Here is a 25,215-nt window from a genome sequence, read left to right as displayed (position 1 = left end):
AAATAAACACTTAAAAATTAAGTTTTTATTTTCAAAAATAAAATTTTTCATTTTACTCAGCCATCATAAACTTTACAAAAAAAATGTTGAAATTTTTTTTAAAATAAAACAAAATTTCCAAAAACAATTTTCTCTACACAAGAAATTTAAAAAAAAAAATTGCCACGAGAGACTCTAATAAATTAAAAAAAAATAAGTTATTAAGTTAAATCACAATAACAATTGTTAATTGTTAAAAAAGCCAAAGTACTTACAGCATAATTATGTATAAGTATATATATAAATATATATATACATATATCAATTATGAATCACGATAAACTATTAATTATTGATTAATTAAATTGGTTCTGTCTGTCCTGTAGTCATTAATCATAAAAACTATTTTATTTATATGTATCATATACTCTTAATTGTTTATGTATTTTAATATTATTATTATTAATTTTAAATTAAAAAAAAAATATCAATAAAACAATCAATGTTACGCCCAAGTCAATTTTTGAAAAAATAATTTGTATAAAATAAAATAGTCGTTAATAAACGACTCAGGAAATCATAAAAGTGTAAAAAAATAAACAAAAAATTTGTTATTTAAGAAAAAAAAATATTAACAATTTAAAAAAAAATGTAAATATTTAAAAAAAAAAGTTATTTTTCATAAAATAAATAAGACAATTTATGAACATTTAAATAATTATCTGTTTATAAAATATATATTTACAAATTTATTCCTAATTTTCACAATATACATTGTGACCTATAATTAAAATTTAATTTATAATAATTTGAATTAAAAAGGCCGAAATCATGCTCTGGCGTCATTTATTGTCGTGGGTACACGCACTTCTAGGCCATCAAGTTCTTTTGTCATGATAACTTGGCATCCTAGGCGTGATCTGAGCAAATGAATAATTTTAATTATTGCTATTTTTTTGTTTTACTTAATTTATTATTTCAAATTTTTATCTTAATAAGTACTTACGTGTCGCAAAGATCGTAGGCCAGGTCCAGCATGTCCAGTTCTTCGTCAGTCGGTTGCTCGGGCAGAGAATCATAAACTTCTTTTGGAAATATTAAATGACAGGTACTGCATGTCAAAGTACCTTCACAAGCACCTGAAATATTTTAAGGTTTTTAATTTAAATTACTGCATTCAAATCAATATTAAATTAACAATTTTATTTAATAAAATTAGAAGCAACACATAAGCGGTCGTACAGTAATTTTTTTATCGAAGAATTTTAAAATAAATTTTCTTAGAATTTAAATCTATTCAATTTACTGTTATGCAGCATTAAATGTATGTTATACAATAATTTGACAGTAAAATAATTAATTCATCATCACGCTGGCGGAAATAAAAATAATTATTATTAATATTTTTAGTCACGTATTTTATGATTAAATTTTTCTAGTAATTATTATTTAATTATCAGGTTATTTTTCTTAAAACTTTTTATTTATTAAAAATATTCGGAATTCGTTTAATCTCAGAAAAGATGAAAAAATAATAAATTTTTTAATAAAATTAAACTTGTAATTTATGCATCGACACGAAGTCAACAGTATTTATAAAAAACTAAAATTTTATTCTTACCATCAGTAATAGTATTTTTTACAAACAAGAAGAACGTAAAGGTAAGTGGTTTCTACTGCGGGCTATTTGAATATTTATTTTTATGTCAAGTAAATTTAATAAAATTAAAATTTATTTTTTCAAAGAAAAGAAAATTTTTAACAAAAAGTTTTTACGATCGAAAGTCTAGCCAAATTATTTTTCAGTCTATTTAAATATTTAACGATATTAGTAAATTTATAAATATATGAAGCTACTGAAGACTCAAAGGTTTTTTATCCCTAATTACTCCCACATTTCCTACATGGAGATAATATAAATCCCAGACAAATTTCGAAACTTCTGACACTGTATTGATTGTATGCATTATTTTGAGTGTGCCATCAACTGATCCCAACAATTTGATCACTTGTCGGGGAACAGTTGTCATGGAACCATTATTTTGATTTTGAAAAATTCTTAGCATTTGTTTTTGAGATATAAAATTCATTTGGGGATCTGTGAAAAACTATTAAAGTTTAAAAACCAGGAAAAAAAAATTTTATCAAAAAATTCATAACTTTCCATTTCGATTATTTTTAGCTAAAGTGTGGTTTTTATAATCTTGATATAAAATATATCAAGAAAAAAAGTGTATTCTAAGACGATCTAAAAAGTATAATTATTTTGAACATCGTAAGGAGGCAACCCTAAAAATCGATTGACTCTTTTTAATTTTTCACAAGATCTGTAACTAGCACTGTGTAACACTATAGGTCCTATTTTAAGTTCGGTTTCGTTCAAATTTTACTTTGAAGTTGATGTTAAGGTCTTTCAGACCCATAGTGAGTTAATAATTATTTATAAGAAAATTAAGTTATATTTATTAAATGTTTTCAGGTCTTTACAAGAGTAAATCATGTGGTTATCAAAAGTGGTATCGATTTTAGTCTACATAATATTTATGAATATCTGTCTAGCTAAATCACGAGACGAAAAATTTAATTTTGATAGAGGTCAGTTTGTTCTTATAGGAGAAGCAGGACCGGAAAACGAGTTTCGAAATCTAATGCAAGGTGAATTAATTCATCCTCGAGCTGTTCTTACCGTTTCTGATGATTCACTATATGAGTAATTAAATAAAAAATATCAGTCATTATTATTATTATTATTATTATTATTAAAATAATTATTTAATGTTTTTAAAGAGCCGGATCACTGGAAATTAAAATCGGTGTATCCAAAATGCACCATCACTCTACATTAGAAATTGTGAGGAGTGTAAAAGTGATTAATATCGTAGAATTACCAGAAACTTCAAAGATAGTTTTGCTAATCTTAGAAGAAGAAATATTGGATGTAAAATTAATTAACTATAAACACACTTCATATGACGATCAATATAACGAATGTAAATTGATTAAAGTTGGATACGTAGAACTTAATTTGGGTAATAAATTAAAATTATTGACATTAGTTAATACTGTTGATAAACATTATTTTTATACTTTAAAATGAAAATCAGTGCACTGTAAAAAAATTGCGGAGTGAACGCGGATTAAATGCAAAAGATATAATTTTTCACTTATTTGATCCCCTTAGAGTGAAATTCACTACAGAGGGGAGTTTATTTTCACATTAAAACTCTGAATCAGATTGAAATGGAACCACATCACTTCGAAATCACTTTACTGCAAAAAAAAAATCCGTATGCGAAGTAATTTTTGTTTAAACTCCGGAACTCTAAGAGACGGAGTGAATTTAAATTTTAATAAAATTTACATTCATTTCTGTTTTTTTACATTGTAAAAATTTTTCATTTAAATATTAATAAAATAGTCTTATTAATTACATTATATTTTTAGCCGGTAGTGAGATCACTCCTTTTCTTCTAATGAAGGAAAAAAACATTCAGTTATTGAGTCACATGCCTGATAAAGGCTGCCCATCTGACTTAAATAAAATAATCGATTTCAAAAGTTCGCTTTTTACTGATTATGTTTATTGTATAAAAGAAACTAAAAAATTAAATTGTCGTGTAAGTATACTATATTTGAAAATAATAAGTGATTACTTTGCAAACAATAAATAAATCATTATTTTTTATTTTTAAGAATAATTATCCAGGAGCTTCTTTAGTTTGTCAAGACCACGATACAAGTGAATTCTACTTAGCTGGAGTTGTCATTGGAAAAAGTCGTTGCAAGTGGATGCTTATAAATACTCCGAAATTACACGCATCTATTGAGGATCATTTAAAAACTATTCAATAAGTCCATTCTCAGATATTGCCCCTCACTTTTTGAAAATTTTCAATTGCTTTCAACTGTTATGAGCGATTCAAAATTTTGTTAATTAATTAAAAAAAAAAAAAATGGAAGCATTAATAAAAAAAATGATGACGTAGTCTAAAATCTTCATGTCAATTTTATAACTCGAATTTTCAAATTTTTTAGGCTAAAATTTATTGAACCAATTTTATGTAACCCCTAATTGATAATAACTGTGAGTGATTTTTTTAGTAGATTTCATAGAAATCTAACTATTGTATTTGTCCTCATGATATATATATATATATATATATATATATATATATATATATATATATATATATATACGATATAACGCGCCGTTCTCCAACGATAGCGTCCACAATTCTACACCGATCTTAATGAAACTTAGTACATTTATTCTATGGACGATTACCTTGGATGAGTTCGAAGATGAGCCAAATCGACTAATAAGTTTAGTAGATATGATTAATTGAAATTTTGTAAAATTTTCAAAAAAAAAAAAAAATTGTTTACCGATTCAACCGGATGTATTTTTTAAACGGAAAGAGATAGCTTATTTTTGTTTATTCTATCTGAAAGCTCGCTCGATTGTCTTCAATTTTCACTATGCAGCTCATCGATTTGACCACTTTTTTTGATAGAAAAATGGTTTTAGAAACTTACAAAATATTATAAAAAATAATTTTATGAAGGTTGTCACTTTGATTATTACCACAGTCTTAAACCAAATTAAACCAATCGCTTTGAAACTTGGTATACGAATTCTGTAAGTGACTACCTTGATCGAGTTGAAAAATGAGCTCAATCGGTCGATTAGTTTAGAAGTTATAGCATCCCAAAATTTTCAGAATGTAAAAAATTCATATTTTTACTTATTCTTTCTTCGATATGTTTTGAATGTTATAACTTATCGACTTTGTATAAGATTCATCTAAAAGCTAATGAAATCTAAAATGAAACTTGCAATTGCATTGGTTCTTCTACTTTCAATAAATTCTTCAGAATCCTAGCTATTGTATTTATTAGTAAATTTATGAAACTGATTGAATTTATATTATTGCTGTGTAACACTCATAAAATCTAAATATTTCAATTAAAGTGTGTAAATTTAATTTTGTTTTAGTGACAGTTTTTATGACTGATTTCAAGTATAGCCTTTAGATCTATTATAATTGAAATTTTAACTCAAATTATTTTATTCAATTTCGTATTAACTATTAATCCTATAGTTAAAAAAAAGGATACTTTTTCGTAGATAATTTGATTCTCTTTAATTTTTATTTTCGTTATTTAACTTACCATACCGATAATTATTTTAATTTTCTAATTTCAACTCTTAAATTTTTCGCATTCAACTTTAAATTTTTTGCCAATTTTTTTTGGCTCTACAACCTTGAGAATTTCTAAAGATATCAAAAAAAATTTATTTTGTTATTAATGTTTATTTGAAAGGTTGAAATAATTAAATAATGAGAAATCTACTTCCATTTCGGCTGCCGAATAGCCTTTTTTTTAATTCTATATTCCAGCGAAATTGTCCTTTTTTCTATTAAGGTTTTAATTTTTTTTTTTTTATTAATTAATAAAATTCTAATACGGTCATGACAATTCTAAGTCATTGCATATTTTTAAAAAGTGGGGGACACTGTCTCATAATTCCCTTAATTATTTTTGTTTATTTCGTTTTATTTTGCACGTCTCGAACGCAAATCAATTATATTAAAAGTGACAAGCACAATGTAGTTTTATTTAAAACCCGAATTCTTTTTCTTTTAATTAAAATTTCCTCCAAAATAATTTACATGAAAATTACACCGGATAATTTTCATAAAGAATTTCATTTCCTACAAAAAATATCCTTACAAATTTTTACTTAAATATTAAATTAGTAAATTTAATTTAAATCATAATTTCATTCAAATAATTTGTAATTAATATCCGGATTGTTAATCTTTGAATTAAAATTGCAATTAAAATAATAAATTTATATGAAAATTATCTCACTTTTTTTTTATAGAGAATTTAAGTTACGAGTGTGAGACTGTAGCAGACAAGAGACAATTTATAAATTTGAAATATGATACTGAAGTTTGCCGACGTCGAATAATTTATAGATTTTTTCAAAAACGAAAAATCATAAAATAAAATATTTTTTAAAATTGCACTTATAGCTTTTTAATTTTCTACATGTTCATATTTTTAGTTCTTTATTTTGTTTTTTTTTAATTAAATTGTTGAAAAAAAAAAAAATTAAAAAATTGTCAACTGTTGCTAACTTCAGGATCATATGTGAAATAAATAAATTAATTAATTGAAATAATGAAACTGAAAAAAATGCACATACGGATTTTGCGTTTATTTAAATATGCATTTTTTAATTTTTACCCTACTTAAATTTTATTAATTCATTCTAAAATTTACAAAATTGATAATCGTCTGCTACATTTACACTGGTTTTAATTCCCTACAAAAAAGGTCCTTGTAAAATGTAGCAGTGTAAATGTAGCAGACATCAGACAAATTCAAAATTATTAATAAATAGCTGCATTCACACTCACCCTTATAAATTGTAACCAAAACCTATTAGTTCTAATTAATTTAAAAAATAGTTATAATATTACAAAAATAATTACCATAACCATCTAAATCAATTTCATTATTGACAACAATATCTAACAAACTATCTCCAACTTTTCCTTTGGCTTCAATCCTCTCTCCACTTGCTCTCACAAACGTCACTTTAACCCTATAAATACAATATAAATTAAATAAATAATTAATTGATTGCTAGAAAAATATAACAAAAACTTACTCTTTAGCATCTTGAAGAGGTTGGCTTGTTGACGTAAATCTTTTACTAAAATTATTTAAATAACTAAATTTATTACCACGTGAAAATGATACGGTCGTAATCAAACGTCCTAAATTTCTAATCAGCGCCATTTTTTTATTTTTGTAACTTTTAATCATCCAAAAAAAACTTCAATCGTAGAAATAAACAATAAATACTTAACAAAAAAATATATTAATAACTATCGCATGTCTCCGATCTTGACTGTCGCCTTTGGAATACCTTTAAATATATATACATATAATACATTATATTACAGCCCCCACTATTTTTTCTTGACACGTCACATGATGAAATTTTTCTCCACTATTTAAAAATTGTAATATTGATGCCAAAAATATTTTAAAACAATCAAATATATATATTTTTATAGCGTATAAATTATTTATTTTATCATTAACCAACTAATTAATTAACTTAACTTAATTAATTACAATATTTACAATACAACGCCATTTTGTTTTAAAAATAGCGCCATTTTTTAAAATTAAAATACTTAACGTTTTTATAAAAAACTACTAAAACTCGTTTATAGTTTAAATAAAATTAGTTATAAATAATATTTATTATTATTATTTAAAAAAATATATTAAGATTTGTTTTTTCATATTTCTAGAGGATCAACTACCATGAGATCGTCTTCATCGATAAATTCTTCGTTTATAAATTCCTCTTTGATTGTCGGGTCTTCTTTTATTGTCGGCTCAAGAATCTCACTAGTTTCTAATTAAAAATAAAAAGCCATGTTTAATAATTAATTTTTTTAAATAAATGATAATTGTTAATTTTGATTATAACGTATAATGAACCTTGTGAAGGGGGAGGAGGATTGGATGTTAGAGTTGGATCTTTGACGTCAGTCTCAACTTGTGCCGTAGTCGGATTAACGTCCCCTGTTATTAGATTTGAACTGTTGTCAACTTTTTCAACGACGATGATCACATTTCCTGGATATATACATTTTTTTAATAAATAATTTAGCTTATTTTTATATAAAGTACCCAAGTAGCACAGAGACAACTTTAAGATGTCTTTTAAAAAGATAAGTTTTTTTTGTCTCAGTCACCTTTTCGGTATAGATATGAGATGCAAATGTTGGTTCCGGAGACAATTTATGTTGTTTTTCTTGTCTTATGTCAATTAAAAAGTCATTCGGATAAGTTATTTACTAATATTTGTAATTAACTTTTTGTTGTCACTTGTGTCAGGTCTTTTAAGTTGATATATTTTCTGTGACATAAATTTCTGATCGCTTTATCAACATGTTGGTGCCTTATCAATATGACAAAAAAATGTCTAAAAACTGATATCTTATAGATGTCACAAAGCCAAGTGTACTACTTGGGTATTAATTAATTTTAAAAATTAATATTGGTTTTATAAAAAAGGATCAATAATTTTTATGATACTGAAGTTAGCCGACGGCTAATAATTTTTGAATTTTTTTTTCAAAACAATTTTTTTTTTTTTTTTTTTTTTTTTTTTTTTTTGAATCGATTTATTGAAGAAAAAAAAACTTTCAATTGTCTGTTAACTTCAGAATCATGAAATTTTGAGTAAAATTGAAAGGGATCAGCAAAAAAGTGATCGATTTGGTGTAGAATGTCCCATATACATATAGTATAATTACCTGGATTGAGATTTTGTTTTTCCAAATTTTGTTGTACAGAATTATTAGTATTCTGTGAAACATTTTTATTTACTTCAGCTGGTGCTGTTACTGAAGAATTATTATTTACTTTTTTATTGACCAAAGTTCCAATAAATCTTTTTGTTTTGGTTATTTTATTACCTCCAGCTACTGATATCACTGGAGTACTTTTATTTACCATAGTACCAATTATTCTTTTAGGATTTTTGTTCACTCCTAAAGCAGTAACAGAACTAGGTCTAGAATTAGAAGTAGAACTAGAACCAGAACCACCACCAGAAGCAATACCAGATCCAGAATTCGTGAGTTTAAATTGACTCCTGATAACTTTTGAAGCAACTGTTTGATAATTTGCTTTAAAATTCCCAGGTACGATTCTTCTAGGAATATTCTTATTAATTTCGACCACCTTTCCTTGAATATTCTTATTAACTTTAATAGTAAAACGTTTTGACGAATTATCACCGTCAATAGAAATAACTTCTGGATTGGCTTTGGTAACTTCGGCAACTGGTCTTTGAGTTTTTTTTACATTTACTGTTTCAGCAAAGTCAGAAGCATTTTTATAAGAATCTAAAATCATAAAATATTATTCTTAATTAATTAATTACATATTGTAGCCATTGTATTCTTTAAAAAAAGTGTTACCAAATATTGCATGAGGTTTCACGTACTCAGCACCTTCAGGAGGTGACCAACCTTTCTGGACTACTTCTATCCGTCTGTCTATTTCCACGACCACAAATTTAAACCCGTCAAGATTTAATTTCTGTAATAACAACAATAATTAAATAAAGATTCTACACATTTTTTTTAATGGATAGAAAATTTTTAAATATGTTTTTTTAATGGTAGATAAAAATATGAACCCAAAGTAAAAATGATTTTTTTTTTCAATTCATAATTTTAACGAGCTTAAAAAATATTTAAATCACTTTTAGGCACACAGGTGGGTGTGAAAAAAAATTTGATACAAGAAACGTATAAAAATTATGAAACGAATATCATTTAGTTCCACTACATCAACCATCTATGATTTAAATGACCAACAAAAAAAAGTTTTTAATTATAAATTGACGTAGATAAGCAATAAAATGTTAACTAACATAGCCAACATTTTGAGAAAATTCCATTTAAAGATTTAAAATTATTTTTAATAAAATTTATCTCGAAATTATTCAAGCACAAATGGCTTCTATGTGATTTTATTAATCATTACTCTAAAAAAAAAATATAATAGTTTGAAGATCTAAAATAAGCAAATCCATGAAAAATGAACTTAAATTTTGTATCACAAAATATAACATAGCCAATCAAATTCTCAAAAATGTTTCATACTTCTTGATTCAGATTTGACAAATTACTAAGATCATACTTGACAAATATATTCAGTTAATCTAAAATAACTTTACACTGTATTACTAAAATACATTATAGTAGATATATTGTAAAAAAAAATTTGTAACAAGAAACCTTTGACAAAAGGTTTGATGCAGTAAATATTCAGTCAAGTTTGTATCAAAGTGATCTCAAGTCTACTTCAAAGACGTAATAAATTAATTTTAGAATTGATGCGAATTTACTAGACGAAAAGTTGGAGTAAATTCATGATGAAAGTCATATTTGTATCACAGATCTAAATTCATTTAGTACTTTTGCAATCGCATCCCAAATTACTTTAATTTTTATTTTAGTTAATGTATGGTTCTCTGCAATCTAGTATTTAAATTCAAGTTACTTAACTCCATTTCGCAAAAAGTTTTATCTCATATAATTAATTTGCGTCAACGATATTTTAGATTTTATGATTTTAAAAAATTTTGTTTCAACGCTAAACTATTAAAAAAAATTTTTTTAGTTACTATGGAATCGTTTAGTATAAAAATCTCAAAAATTATTTTTTGTGGGCTGACACGTTATTGCTTATTTTCGTCCAATTATAAATAATAGTTTAAATTACTCTATTATTTTCTATTCGAGGTAATACTGATGGTGCTTTTTCTGTTTCTATTTGGATTTCATCATCACTTTCATTATCGTCATCACAAACTTCATTTATTTCTTCAGTTGGCGGAGTTTCAGTACGAGCAATTTTTTCATTATTAGTAATTTTTTCATTATTTTCTGACGAATTATTAGTACAATTTTCAGCAACGCTATTAGATCTCCAACCTCCGTGTCGTTTTACTGCAATATAATCGGCACCAGCATCAGCTAATAATTTAGCAGAAGTACGTCGAAATGTATGGCCAGTATATAACTCCGGTTCAGATAAATTTAAGTAATTAGCGATTATTCTAGGAATCCCACCAATTTTATTTATTCCTATCGGTTGTTGATAGCATTTACCGTTGTAGTATTTTAAAAAAAAACGATTCCATTCTGTATTTTTTGGACGTGCTGCCATATACTTTTTTATTATTTCACAAAATGCACCGACAATAGTAAACGACCTAGCAATTATTGATTTTGTTTTGGGTAATTGGACAAGAATTGTCGTTGAATCAACAATTTTAACATCACTTATCGTTATGTTACACAATTCATCACGTTTACATCCACCACTGATACCAAAGATTAGTATTGCCTGAAAATAATTATTTATTTATTCAATTAAAAATTATTAATATAAATCGTATGAAATTAGTTGGTAAGCGTGCGTTTAAATAAAATTTATCATGTAAACAAATGATAAAATTCAATACTAGGTTACTCAGATTTTAAAAAAAACTTTTAGTGTTATTGTTTTATGTACAATAGATAAAGTTAATTATTATTTATTATTATTATTATTATTATTATTATTATTAATTATTGATTATTGATGATAATTATGTTAATACAGCGATGATTTGGACATTGAGGACTTTTAAAAATAATTATTTCTTTAATTATTGTCTCGTTAACCCTTTATTAACATTTTCAGAGCTCAACCTGAAGATTTTTCTACTAAAGATACAATCAACGAATTTTTTTTTTATTTATTTTTTTTTTTAAATTTTGTAATGCTCGTGAATGAGAGTCATGAGATCGTGATAACAAGGTAATTAGACGAGCTATTATTATTTTTAGAGATTATAATGTTTGAGGTTTTGTTTATTTTGATTTTTTTCAGATCGTACTTATTAGATAATTGTAACTGAAGTATTGGCGATAGAATAAACTTGAAGATAAATAAAATTGTAGAAAATTAAATCTCCCAAAAAATTATTGTCATACATTTTTTTTCATATTTTAATTGAGACTAACAATTTTTTAGTTACTGAATTTTCGAAAGTATATACCAAGTACTTTAAATTAGTTTATCAACAATCTGATAAAAATACTCTTTTACAAACTTGTGTAGATTCAAATTTCCTACAAAAAAAAGATCATTATAAATTTTCATCTAAACTCAATAATTACCAAGTTACTTTAATTCAAAATAAAATATTTTTCCATATTTAAATTCAGCTAAAAACTAAACAAATGAATTTTTTTTTAATTCCTAAATAACAATAGAATAAAAAAAAAAAAAAACAAAAACCTGTAGTAACATTTTTCTCTAAAAATAATTACAGAACTAAATTACCAATTAAATTACTGCCTCAAATCTTTTTTAGTTAAAACCTTTCTGTATGCATCTTAATTACTAATAATAATTTTTTTTTGTGCGCATGCTGACCCAACTTAGAAAATATTAATTATTATTTATATTTTTACCTTAGAAGCTAAATATATTTCATCCGGCGCTTCATTTAAAAATTTCTCAACTTCACTTGATGTTAATGTTTTAGCTTTTTTGCTTTTATATCCAACAGATTTTCGTTTTAAAAATGATGTCAGTTTTGCATAAGTTTTTATATTAACACCATCATTTAGCAAAATAGTTGTTTTTAGCATTGAGTATTGTGCCCATAACGTTGCCGGTGATAAATTTTCAGCAAGAAAATTAAAATATGATAAAATAACACTTTCAGAGAATGCAGCTTCATTATTTGTTTTTTTCCAAGTCAAAAATTTTTCATAAGTCTTGTTGTACAGCATTTGTGATCTCCTAGGCAACAAATTTAATGGATCATCTGGTGCAGGAGAAGGCGTATTTTGCGGTGTACTCTCATTTGTTGATTCACTCATCGTTTATTAAAATTTATAATAATTAAAATAAGTTTTTTTTTTTAATTAAATAATATGATATTTTTTATATATATTTATATAAAATTGATATATCTATAACTATTTTTTATGAGGTTATGAAATTGCACTAAATGACAACCATAAGATTTAAGATATGGTAGTTTTCAATGCTCGTTATTTAATTTGCGCATGCTCATGTAATTGTGGTGGGTGTAAACGAGGTTCATTTGATGATTTTTATACGTTTTCTATAGTAAGATTATTCACGCACGCTATAGCGTGTCTAGAAATAATTATAATATTTTTTAAAGCTCGCTTCAATCAATTTCAGAAGCGTTTACATATCTAAAGTATCTGATAATATTTATATTATATTTTTCTAATCTTTTAAAGTCTTTGAGTAAAAAAAAAATTATTCATTTTAACTACTGATGATTAAAAAAAGAATACTTTTTGGTAAAATGGTAAAAAAAATCTGTATTTTTTTTTTAATTTCCCACTATAAAAATTAAAAAAAAAAAATAAGGAATTTATTGATTCTGGTACGAATTCCGTAATTCTAATTTTGAACGGATGATGTGTTGGAATCCAAGAAATTATTCCTGACTATCTTCCACTTTTTTAATTAAATTATAGAAAAAAATATGAACTCAGTAAAATTAGAGCAAATTTTTTTCTTCATTATAATTAATAGTAAATTGCATAACTGGTGAAGTGAAATATTTTTTTTCACCATACCTGCGCCGAAAGTTTAAATTCCTGTTCTTTTCAGAGGAAAGAAAATCGTTTATTTCTTTTATGAGAAAATAAATGATAAAAATTAGGGCATTCGCCATTATTTCTACAAACAAAAGCAAAAATTTAAACTTTCAGGTGTATATCTGGTGAAAAATCGTATACGCATCTCGGAGGAAGGACGTCCCAATCCACTACGCGGATTAATATGTCCTACTTTCCTCTCTAGGTGTGTAATATACTATTATAGTATTGGCAATTTTTTTAATCAACCGATTCAAGCATTCTTGGTGGCAATCGGAAGGGCTCATCCAGACTTAAAATTGATTAAATTTTACAGTAGATCGGTCATGTAGTTTACGAGTTATACGAAAAACAAAAATTACTTTTTTTTTTTTAGGTTTTTTGCGTATAACTCATAAACTACTTCCTCGATTTGCCTCAAAATGTAAGCAGTTCTAAGTTTTGATAAACTTTTTCGATTGCCACCAAGAACACTTGAATCGATTTATTTGTTCCAAAGATATCGTCAGACAAAAATTATTTTTTTTTTAAAGTGAAATGTGTTTTTGTCTGTCTAACAGCTTTGTGAGCTCAGGAGCTCAAAAATTTACAAATAATAATGTTATCGAGCTTCCTGATCTCGAAAACAGTGGGAAGTTTTGGAGCTGGCCCGCAGAGTCAAGCGGTTTTCATATTTTTTATCATGAGTCGTAAGAGTGCATGCATAGTCCGCAAATTCCATTAATCGTAAATTCTTTTTTAGAATAGTTGTAACAAAAAAAATTTTCAAAATTCATATATCAACGCATTCAATAAAGATCTTACAACTGTTGATGTGGTTGCTCCAACATTGATTGCTTCAACTCCTCGAACTTTTATCAACTGACTAACGGATTCGTCATTGCTATTTTCCTCAGAAGTTGAGGATGAATCTACATCTGACTCTATAACATTAAAAATCTTAGCTTTGGTTTGTACAGATTTCTGAGTGTCGCTTTTGGTAAGTGCAAGTGATTTCCAATCAATATGGCGGTTTAAGGTTACAGTGTTGTTTCCAGTATTGGTAGCCAAATTTACAGAGCTACGACGAAAAGTATGGCATGTGTATGACTTTGGATTTTCCAATTTTAAATAATTAGCTATTCGTCCAGGCATTTTTGCAAATGTATTAATACCAATAACTTGAACAGTACACATACCATTTTTGTAATTTAAAAAAAACCTATCATTGGTAGCATTTTTCGGTCGTAAATTTGCATATTTTTTTACAATACGACTAAATTCAGTGCCAATGGTAAAAATTTTTGGTCGCTTTGTTTTAAAATCTATGAGTTTGACAACAAGAAGATTGCCTTCTGATGTAATATCTTGAACTTTCATATTTGTTAATTCTGCTTTCCGGCAAGCTCCACTTATTCCAATTATTAATGCAACCTATAAATATTTTATACAATTAATTATTTTTAAATGGATTAATTAACACAAATTATAAATTGTTTGTTTGTTTTACCTTTACTGCCAGGTATATGTCATCAGGAGCTTCAGTCAAAAATTTATCAATATGTTGAGGAGTTAAAATACTCGATTTTTCACTCTTAAATCCTTCAGATTTTTTTTTTAACAAGGAAAGTAAATCACGATATCTTCCAATATCGATATCTTCTTTTAAATAAATTATTGTTTTTAACATTGAATATATTGACCATAAACTAGATGGCTTATATTTTTCAGATATTTCTTCAAAATATTCAATCATCATTGATTGTGATACAGACGTTAATTTATGAGCGGTTCTCCAACTATCGAATGTTTTGTAGGTAATTTCGTAAATTCTCTTTGATTTTAATGAAAGTTCATTCTCAGGTGCTAGACTTTCTTCAACACTCATTTTTTATTTTTTTAAAACTTTATTGTAATTAGCGTTGTGAAAATGATCAATGATAAAAACATGTAATAACTCTTAAACAAAATGTACTGTATAAATTGTACGACTCATTCTAAAAATATTTAATGTTGAGTTACGTTTGTTGTTATGATAATGGTAGAGTGCGTTTGAAAAAGGTAATAACGGTTTTGACTAGAGGGACTAGGGTGATTATAACCTCATAACATCACTGCAGTGGGAAAAACAGAAATCTATATTGATATTCTACGATAGGTCACCGATTGATAAGTAACCATTTAGGGTTTGCTTCGCAATATTTTATAAAGCCCAAAAATTAGATGTCGAATAAAAATTAAAAAAAAATCATTTTTAGTAAAATAGTAGAGAAAACCCTTTAAAAATAATTTTTAATCGGTTACAGATTTTTAGGGAGGTTCGAGCGAATTTAATGTAAAAAGGATTTTCTAATTTTAAGATTTGAAACTTAACATATAGATGAATAAGTTCTGTATCTATGTATTCTCAAAATTTGAATATGATCCACTGTCTAGTTTCTTAGAAAAAAAGATTTAAAAATAACGTTTGTAAAGTTCTTATACACAGACTCTTATGGCGGACAAGTTTCCGTCATGACTTATTCGATTTTTTTCATTATTAACCTCCCAAGTTTAAGAAATAAAAAACCACAAGCCATAAACTTGAATATTTTTAGAAGATGATAAGATTTTAACAATAGAGTGTTACTGTTGTAGTTATTTAAATAATTAAAGTTAAACTTTATTTTTTAATTTCGTTCATCGAAAGTGACACATATTATTGAGAGTTTGGCAACGTCGCGGAAGCAGCTGAGAGAACAAACAAAGATAGAAATATATTAAAAAGAGAGACGAGATTAGAAATAAATTTTTCCCGCTTTAATTTGAATATCGATGTTTAAGAAGTTAAAACGCGCTGTTGTCACATCTTTTTATTAAATCATATCAGTCAAAAATAACCAAGTCATTTCATTATTTTCTTTTATTAAATAAGTAATAATTATTTATTTATCAATTCGTTATGTTACTATAAATTAAAATTATAAATTTTTATAACTATTAGGAGAATTTAGCAAGCAAAAAAATTTCAACACTACTTGGACTCACTAGTTTCGCTTGAACCTCCTTAATAACAAATTTTTTTAATTATAAAAAAAAAAGTTAGTATAACTTTGGCTATCCCAGATAACCAAATTTTCTCGTCAAAAAATTGAATGTCAGTTAGTAACTATCAATTTGACAACAACTTGTCAGCAATTTCATACATTGTGACTGTTGACTTTAATCTGCCTTAAATTTTTTCAAAAATTTGATGACAATTTACAGCTGCAACTTGTGGTACAGTTAACACAAAAAATTTCCTGCAACTTTTTGACCGCAAGCTTACTGTATCCAACTTGGCAACAAGTTGCGACAGTAGGATGTTATCACTTTACCGTCATCTTGGCTATCTGAGTAAATAATAATAATAATCACCCATATAGCTAGACTTTTCCCGCAATTAAGTTGTGGAGAAAAATTTTTTTGTCAATGTGCTGTCAAGTTGAGAGCAACATCTGACTATCAAACGATTGGTTGCAATTTGATTTCAATTTAACCAGAAACTTGACATCAATCGACTGCTGCGATTTGTTGCCTTGACACAGATAATTTCTTGCATTAAATGCAAGCAAAACAGTTGCTTAGAAATTTACCAGCAAGGTACCGCTGACTTATGCGCACGTCAACTTATTGTAGTCAAGTTCTCGTAGTAAATTTGTGTCAAATTGCAGACAAAATGGTTATCTGGAATAGCACTGATTTAAAATAGTAACTTACTTTTGATGTTGGAGCTTCATTATTACTTGCCGGTTTAGTTTTTATTTTAACTTGATTTCCCTGGTTATTATAGAATTTGACCCGTTTAACTTGCTGATTATTTAATTGGACCCGATTCACTTGCTGACTATTTGATTGGACTCGATCCCCTTGCTGATTAGTATTCAATTTAACACGATTTACTTGCTGAATATTTAACTGAACTGGACTTCCTTGTTGATTATCATTTAATTTTCCTTGATTTTCCGATGACTGATTAGTCTTACATTGTTCCGAATTTACTGGCAGTTGATTAGTCTTTAATTGTCCCTGATTAGTAACCAACTGTTCTCGCTGAGTAATCAATTGTCCCTGATTTACTGGTAATTGGTTAGTATTTATTTGAAACTGATGAGTTACTGATTGCCCCTGATTAGTAACCAACTGTCCTTGCTGAGTAATCAATTGTTCCTGATTTACTTGTAATTGGTTAGTATTTAATTGTCCTTGATTTACTTGGTACTGATTAGTTATCAATTGTCCTTGCTGCGTAATCATTTGTTCCTGATTTACTGGCAATTGGTTGGTAGTTAATTGTCCTTGATTTAGTTGGAATTGATTAGTTATCAACTGTCCTTGATTAATCATCGATTGTCCTGGATCAATTATTATATGTCCGTGATTAGTTATTAATTGTCCCTGATTAGTAACCAACTGTCCTTGGTTAGTTACTGATTGTCCCTGATCATAAATTAAATGTCCTTGATTAACTTGAAACTGATTTGTTATCAATTGTCCCTGATTTGTCACCGATTGTCCTGGATCAATAATTAAATGCCCTTGATTAGTTACCAATTGTCCCTGATTAGTAACCAACTGTCCTTGATGAGTAATCAATTGACTCTGATTTAATGGCAACTGACTAATAAATATATGAGTTTGATTAACTGCTGGTTTAGTTGTTTCAGGTAAACATGATTTTAAAATAGTACTAGCTTCCATTTTACTACAAATTTGTATAGGATTGTTTCCCTTTTTATTATTAGCTTTCCATCCTCCGGCAATACTCAGCATATTGGTGCTATCATGAGCAAGCAATTCTGTGGAGGTACGACGGAAACAATGTCCTGTATATTTGTCAGCATCTGGTAGCTTTAAAAATCTTGCTATTTTTCTGGGTACACCTCCAATTTTATTTATTCCAATTGGCTGCTGGGTACACTTTCCTTTCTGGTAATTTAAAAATATTCGATTTATTTTAACATCTTTCGGTCGTAAATCTAAATACATTTTAACCATCGTGTAAAAGTCGCCGTCGATAGTGAACTCTCGCATTCGTTGAATTCCCATTGTCGCTGGGGTTGTGACAACAAGACTTGTTCCATTGTCGACAATATCTCTGACTGTTAAATTACACAATTCAGGTTTTCTGCAAGCACCGACAATTCCAAAGATCATAATAACCTGGAAAAATATATAAAAATAAATAAAAACTTTAAAATTATTATTTATTAGTTAATTATTGATAACCTTTTCTGCTAAATATATTGAATCTGGTGCTTTATTAAGAAAATCTGAAATATTTGTTTTGGTCAGTACTTTAGCTTTTTGGTTTCTGAATCCAGTGCCAAGTTTTTTTAAAAACCCGTGTAATTTTTTGTACTTGGCAATGTCAATATTGTTATTCTGGTTCAGGGTGCTCTTTAGCATCGAGTACTGACTCCAAAGAGTTGAAGGTTTTTTAGTTTTATGAAGCTCAGCGAAGTACTTTAATAATATTTTTTCCGAAACATCATTGTAATTATTTTTTTTACGCCAGGCTGTGAAGTTGTCATAGACTTTGAGGTACTTATCCTTGGAATATTCGGGAACAGAACTGTGAGAAACTTGAGCCTCTTCTTCGTCTTGTTCTTCAGAATTTAACTCCTCGGTTTGTTCTTGTGGTGTTATTGGTTTATTATCACTGCTTTCACTATTGCTGGTCTCCATTTTTCTAAATGAAAAATATTTTTTCAACACTCACATGAAAAACAAGATATATTATGTGCTTTATATCGACAAACTAGAATATAATATAGTTCATGTGAGCAATAAAATATTTTTCATTTGATTTTTTTTTTTAATTATATTTTGCTTTAGTTCGTCACGCTTCCTAGTGGCGGGAATTATTAAACATTTTTTTGAACTTTGAATAATAGATCTTAGAAAATTGTATAATTAAAAAATGGCAATTTAGAGAAACCGATTGCCAGTCACTTTATGTATTTTATTGATAATTAATTAAATGAGTAAGATAATTAAAAATTTTATCATGTACCAATGATCAAATTAATTTTTTTTTACTTCACAAGAAAAATTAAAAGAGAGGATAGAAACTTAAGGATTTTTTTTTATAATTTTTAAAATAATACTTTATTAATTATAAGCATGAAAAATATATATATATATATATATATATATATTAGCATTTATTTATTTTGGTTTCTTCATAATAGCAAAAGCATTAAATATATTACAGCGCCATCTAGTTCAGATATTTTTAAATTTAAATTGCGCGTCAGAACTTTCGCGTAGGCGCTGGTATGTTGTTGCACTAAGGCTGCGGAACGCAGTTTCATTTCAGTTTCAGTTTGTATCAGCAGCTGGCGAGGTCGGGATCTGAAAGTGGTCGCGGATGTTAAATTCCGAATTTTACTCGTTTAACTATCGGATTTCGTAACTTCATTAATCGAATAGTTTAATTAACGTATATAAATAGTAATAATTAATGTGGATAAGTGTTGTGTGTAGTAAAAGTTTAATTATTTGGAAGGAAGTGTTCGGTAATATAAGTTTCCCCCGAGATTGAAATACTTTAATTTAGAATTTTTTTTTGTATGTTAATTAACAAATGAATTGTTTTTTAGCTCAAATATTTATGATTTGTATGTAAATCTCTTGATTTTGAATTTCTGAATAATTTTTTCTGTGGGTGCACTTCGAAATGCGCTGCCAGCAGTTCTAACGTAGCTCGCCACACGGAGAGAAAGAGAATGGTAATAATTACCATTCTACATGGTAACCAGTTCTATTTTTTAAAGCATAGGAATCATTACTATGTAGCATGGGAATGATTACCATTCTTCTGGTAATATTTACCATACTATAGTAATCATGCTACTGGTAAATATTACTTTGTAGCATAGTAATCAAAGCCATGCTAGAATGGTACTGAGTCCCATGCTGAATAGTATGAAAGCAGTTTCAATATATTGAGCGCTGCTATATATAGTATATATCCAATATAACCTGAACATATATTAATCTTAACTACTACTTATATCAATGAATATTATTTTTATGAAAATTATCAATCATACGAAACTCAGGTATTATTTGACAATGTATCATTGTCTATTGTATTCTGATTTAAAATGTTATTCTACCACACGTATCGTCACTGCTGCAGATGGAGAAATGTATATTCTCAAGCACTGGATTTAATATTTTTAATTTAGATAATCAATGTTCAATTTCATGTTGAATCGATGTTCAATAAATAATCCCTCATTTTAAAATAATATTTAATTATCCCTGATTAGACAAAACGATTTGTGAGGATCCAAACTGTTTTAATCGTTTTAAATCGTCACGAATCGTCAATTGATGATTAAAAAGGATTGAAAACGATTTAAAATTCCGAACCGTTTAAAATATCTATGAATCGTGAACTGATGATTAAAGAGTATCTATAACGGTTATTGTTTTTAATATATTATCTTATTTATATGACTTAAAAGTCTTAAATAAATCCAGATCCTAAAAAACAACTATTAAGAGACTTTTTTTTTAGAGCACTTAAGCTCCTTCGAAAATATTCATTAGCCTTTTTCCAGAAAATTATTTTTATATGAAGATACGAAGTTCAAAAGTTGACTTTTTCATGATTCTATATAATTAAGAACGATTTACTTGAAAATTATACTTAAAAGCAGCCTGATTTAACGATGTGGACTGATTTGCAATATTAAAGATTCAAATTTTTTTTAATTATTTCAAATAATAATTTACAATTCAAAATAATCGGAAGTTGAAAATTTTCAACTCTTTTGAATTATTTCAAATCATAATTTTATGATATGATACAATATGAAATAATTTAGATTTTTCCAATCATTTCAAATTCGATTTTTTAATCAGAGTAACTTTAAATGAAAAATAACTACATTCGGCTTTGATAATATTGACTTTTTGATTTCAAAATAAAAATTAACTAATCATTTGTTTCTGCTTGCAACTAGGTTGATGAGCAGAATATGCTCGTTTTGGATTTCAGCGTTTCTGACTTGAATCTAATTGTACAAGAAGAAGATTTTAATGCAAGCAAAGAGACGGAAAAAATTAATGAACCGCTAAATCTTTCGTCTTCTTCAACAAATACTATTATAATGACAGAACGCGCAAACACACGAGGGCGTCCAAAAAAAAAAAAAACACACGGTCCAATTTTAAAATTTGATGCAACATCGTTTAAAAATAAGAATCACCAAGAAAAAATAAATAATATTTTGCAACGGGTCGTGGCGGAGCACGATATAATGGAATTGATAAAAAGTAAACAAGCTATTCTCATTTCTGAAGATATGAAGAAAAAACTACCTGAAGGCTTGTTAGACGAACAAGTAAACCTGAATATGGTCAAAAGATATTACGAAGAATCAGCTTTTGCTAAGCTACAGGTTTTGTAAAAGCGATGGCAGAGAAGGAGGTATTTACATGCAAGATATGTAATAAAGAGGCAGAATCAAATTGCTTGCAGTACGATTGCTGCCTCTTATGAAATCATTTCAACTTAGCCAAATATAGAATTTAATAAAATCGAAGACCCTAATAAAGAACAGTTTAGCCGGGCGTGTAAAAAACGATGTACATAAGGTAGTAGAAAGACCAGGTCGACTGTTTTTCTGCACCATTTCACGCAATTCAATTTATCGAGACCCGTATCATAAATGTTTTAAGTTGAGAATATAATAATTCTGAAATAAGTGTCTTACCAGGGACACTTCAAGTGGTGGGCGCGATCTAGTGGCGAGCACCGAACTATTTCCGCTGCTGCTGTCTAGCACCATAACTTTTTAAATCAATAGTAATTAGGTTTAAATATATATGTATAAACCTCGAACAAATATATATATTTATTCTAAATGAATATAGTTTTTTGTCTCTAAGTAATATTTACTAGAGTTAATATAGTAATATTTTGCTTTAATATTTGGATTTGTTGGCACTATAAAATAGTTTAGTTGTCCATTAAATAAATATTTTTTTAACTTTGCCAAATGGTTTTATTATCGTAGAAAAAAGGTTTTTTTTTGTCCCTTCTAATTAGTACGCATGATTATATATGAGAAGTCACCTATAATAGGGTGCTTCGTTTTAGATGAGGATTTTTTTTTCGTTCCCCACCGAAAATCTTGTTCTGCATGTAAAAATAAAAAATCAGTACAATTTTGAAGTCTTAATAACAATTTTAAGAACTGCAACAACGTCGTTGAAGTTTTCCCATGCTAAAAGGATGTAAATTTCGATTCTTTTGTTTTTATTGAATAAAACGCAGCTTCATATTAACGTAACTTATTACACGAAGAAAAAAATATAATTTTCAAATCACCTAATTATGAATTGATTACCAACTCAAATATTCTCCGGACTTAATCACCTAAAAATATAAAATAAAAAATAAATAAACACATAGTATGATTTTTATTTAATTAATTTATTTATTCTTTGTCTGTCGTTTATACACTTGTATAAGAGGTGTACATATTTCATTATTTAAATTTCTTTTTATTTAATTATTTATTTTTTTTTTTCATGGGATTAATGATAAATTGTAGAATCTTTTATTTCCAAAATACGTTTTATTCATATACAAACGTCTAACTACGTTGTTATTTGTTTTTATATTATTTTTTTATCATCATCCTCATTCTCATTATCATTATTATCATTATCAATTTTATCATTATCAATAATCTTTGTGTTTTAATTTCAATTTACACCCATCCCACTTTTATTTTATTTCTCATTGTGCAATGGCATCTCCACGTTAATCCTCAGTAATTAATTAATCAATTAATTAATTCATTTATTTAAAATGACATTACACTATATGACAAATGACACTAAAAACTGTTTACATCAGTAAAAAAATCTAATTGTCATTGTCATACGTTTCATCATTCCTTTTTATTATTTATCATCAATATATATACATATATATATTTATATATGTATGTATATATATTCTTTCAATTTAAATCCCTTAGTAATTGATTATGCGTGTCATTTTTATTTATTATTCATTTATTTATTTATTATTATTGTTATTATTATTATTATTATTATTATTATTATTATTATTATTATTAATATTATTAATATAATTATTAATTACGTTTGCAAAAAAAAAAGTTATTTTACCAGATATTTTTAATTATTTCACGTATTCATTACATTTTCGCATAGTCAATAACAAAATAACAATTCACAATTTTACTACCTACTCATTTTTTATTTTTTAAATCCATTTTTTTTGTTTTTAATTATTACTTTGCTACGAACAAAATCAGTCGTATCGCTAAATTTTTTATTTATTTATTCATTATAATTATATGTTTATATATATATATATTTATTCATTTATTATATTTTGTATTCTTTGTTTGTGTATACGAGATAAAATAATCGCGATTTGTCGGAAAAAAATTTTTTCTCAACAAAATGGGACTTAATTATCAATTATTATATTTTTATATTAATAATTTATAAATTATAATAATTAATAATAAAATTATAATAATTATTAATTAATCGTCATTGTCATTATTTTTATTATTATTTTTTTTTTATGTATATGACTTATAATTTTCTCATTACTATTGAGGTAATTTATTAGGTACCACACCGCGTAAAAAGCATATAGGACAGTGTTTTTGTTTTTGTTTATCAATCGCACTAATAATGTTTTTTTTTCTCATTAATTTTTGTTAGTAATTTACTAACGCTATATATATATTTTTTTATTTAATTTGTATTTGTTATTTCTTGTTATAATTTAATTATATTTATTTTTTTTTGTATATATATATATATTTATATAATTTATCATGTAAAATGGCCATTATTTTTATTTATATATTTTTTTTAAAATTATTCACTCGCATATTTTGTTATCCCCTCCCGTTTAAAAAAACATTTTCATATTTTAGTTAATTTTTTTTCTTTATATATATTTATATCGATATGGGCGGTTTTGTTTAAATTCTATGGTATAGTTTTTTTCTTTTTTTTTTTTTTTTTTTTTAAATTTAGTTTATAAATATCAATAATAATTAATAAAATTTTTAATTAATAATTAAATAAATAATTCAATTACTTAAAATGTTTATTATAAAAAATTAATTTTTTGTGTTAATTTAATCTATGTAATTTTATTATTTATTTAATTAATTAATTTAATAAAAAATTTTAGTATTTGTAATTGGAAAAAAAAACGCATGTATATTAAAAAAGAAAACTTTTAATCACGAGATAGCTGATCGATTTATCAGATATTATTTTTTTTCTGTAATTGACTATAATTAAACCGTATCTGATACATACATGATGATATTTTAAAAATATAAAACGAGAAAAAATGACAATACAAAATATTGTATCTGACAGATTTATCAAATATTGTTACATTCAATAATTTCAAATAAATAAACCGTATCTGATAAGTATATGATGAGTAATTATAAAGAAATATAACGATAAAGTGACAATACAAAAAACTGTATTTAATATATTTATCAAATATAGTTATTTTAAATAATTTATCATAAATAAACTATATCTGATACATATATGATTGTGTAAATATTAATATCTGACCTATACATGATGATTATATTAAAAAGAAAAAGTGATATTAAGAAAATTATGTTATATCTAATTGATTTTGCTATCATATATTTTTTATAAATTATATGACTATATAAACTAAACTGTTTCAGATAAATACATGACTTGAAAAAAAAAAGATTAAGAAATTGAGCTAGAAAAATTAAAAATTAATATCTGATCATTAATGTTTTCAATTAGGATTATCATATTACTTATATCTGATACATTTATATATTATCTGATATTTTAATCATATATGACTCATATAATCAATAGTCGTATAATATTCACATTTGGCAGATTATAAAATTTTATAAAACCATATTTGATATTAATATATAATATATATGCATCAGATATT

At 26.2% G+C, this 25,215-nt stretch overlaps 3 protein-coding genes across 3 annotated transcripts; 1 reads left to right on the top strand and 2 right to left on the bottom strand.

The window, feature by feature from the left end:
• Positions 1 to 694: 694 nt before the first annotated feature.
• Positions 695 to 6,960, bottom strand: LOC103570616 (adrenodoxin-like protein 2, mitochondrial). Its single transcript, XM_008548409.2, has 4 exons — positions 6,665 to 6,960; positions 6,486 to 6,598; positions 986 to 1,118; positions 695 to 899 (listed from the first exon to the last, which is right to left on the bottom strand). Exons 1-4 carry the CDS (start codon positions 6,820 to 6,822, stop codon positions 809 to 811), a joined length of 495 nt encoding a protein of 164 aa, XP_008546631.1. The 5' UTR covers positions 6,823 to 6,960; the 3' UTR covers positions 695 to 808.
• LOC103570615 (uncharacterized) lies at positions 1,536 to 4,059 on the top strand. Its single transcript, XM_008548408.2, has 5 exons — positions 1,536 to 1,641; positions 2,459 to 2,689; positions 2,767 to 3,008; positions 3,424 to 3,596; positions 3,673 to 4,059. The coding sequence occupies exons 2-5, from the start codon at positions 2,478 to 2,480 to the stop codon at positions 3,829 to 3,831; spliced, it is 786 nt and encodes a 261-aa protein (XP_008546630.1). The 5' UTR covers positions 1,536 to 1,641; positions 2,459 to 2,477; the 3' UTR covers positions 3,832 to 4,059.
• Positions 6,961 to 7,065: 105 nt separating the features above from the next.
• Positions 7,066 to 19,059, bottom strand: LOC103570614 (uncharacterized). The gene is made up of 6 exons (XM_008548407.3): positions 18,456 to 19,059; positions 16,947 to 18,389; positions 9,003 to 9,123; positions 8,334 to 8,927; positions 7,513 to 7,650; positions 7,066 to 7,426 (listed from the first exon to the last, which is right to left on the bottom strand). Exons 1-6 carry the CDS (start codon positions 18,912 to 18,914, stop codon positions 7,308 to 7,310), a joined length of 2,874 nt encoding a protein of 957 aa, XP_008546629.1. The 5' UTR covers positions 18,915 to 19,059; the 3' UTR covers positions 7,066 to 7,307.
• Positions 19,060 to 25,215: the final 6,156 nt, after the last annotated feature.

The sequence above is a fragment of the Microplitis demolitor genome, chromosome 6, assembly GCF_026212275.2.
Source record: "Microplitis demolitor isolate Queensland-Clemson2020A chromosome 6, iyMicDemo2.1a, whole genome shotgun sequence".
Taxonomy (NCBI): domain Eukaryota; kingdom Metazoa; phylum Arthropoda; class Insecta; order Hymenoptera; family Braconidae; genus Microplitis; species Microplitis demolitor.
The sequence above is the reverse complement of the archived record's forward strand: the minus strand, read 5'-3'. Positions and strand labels throughout refer to the sequence as shown.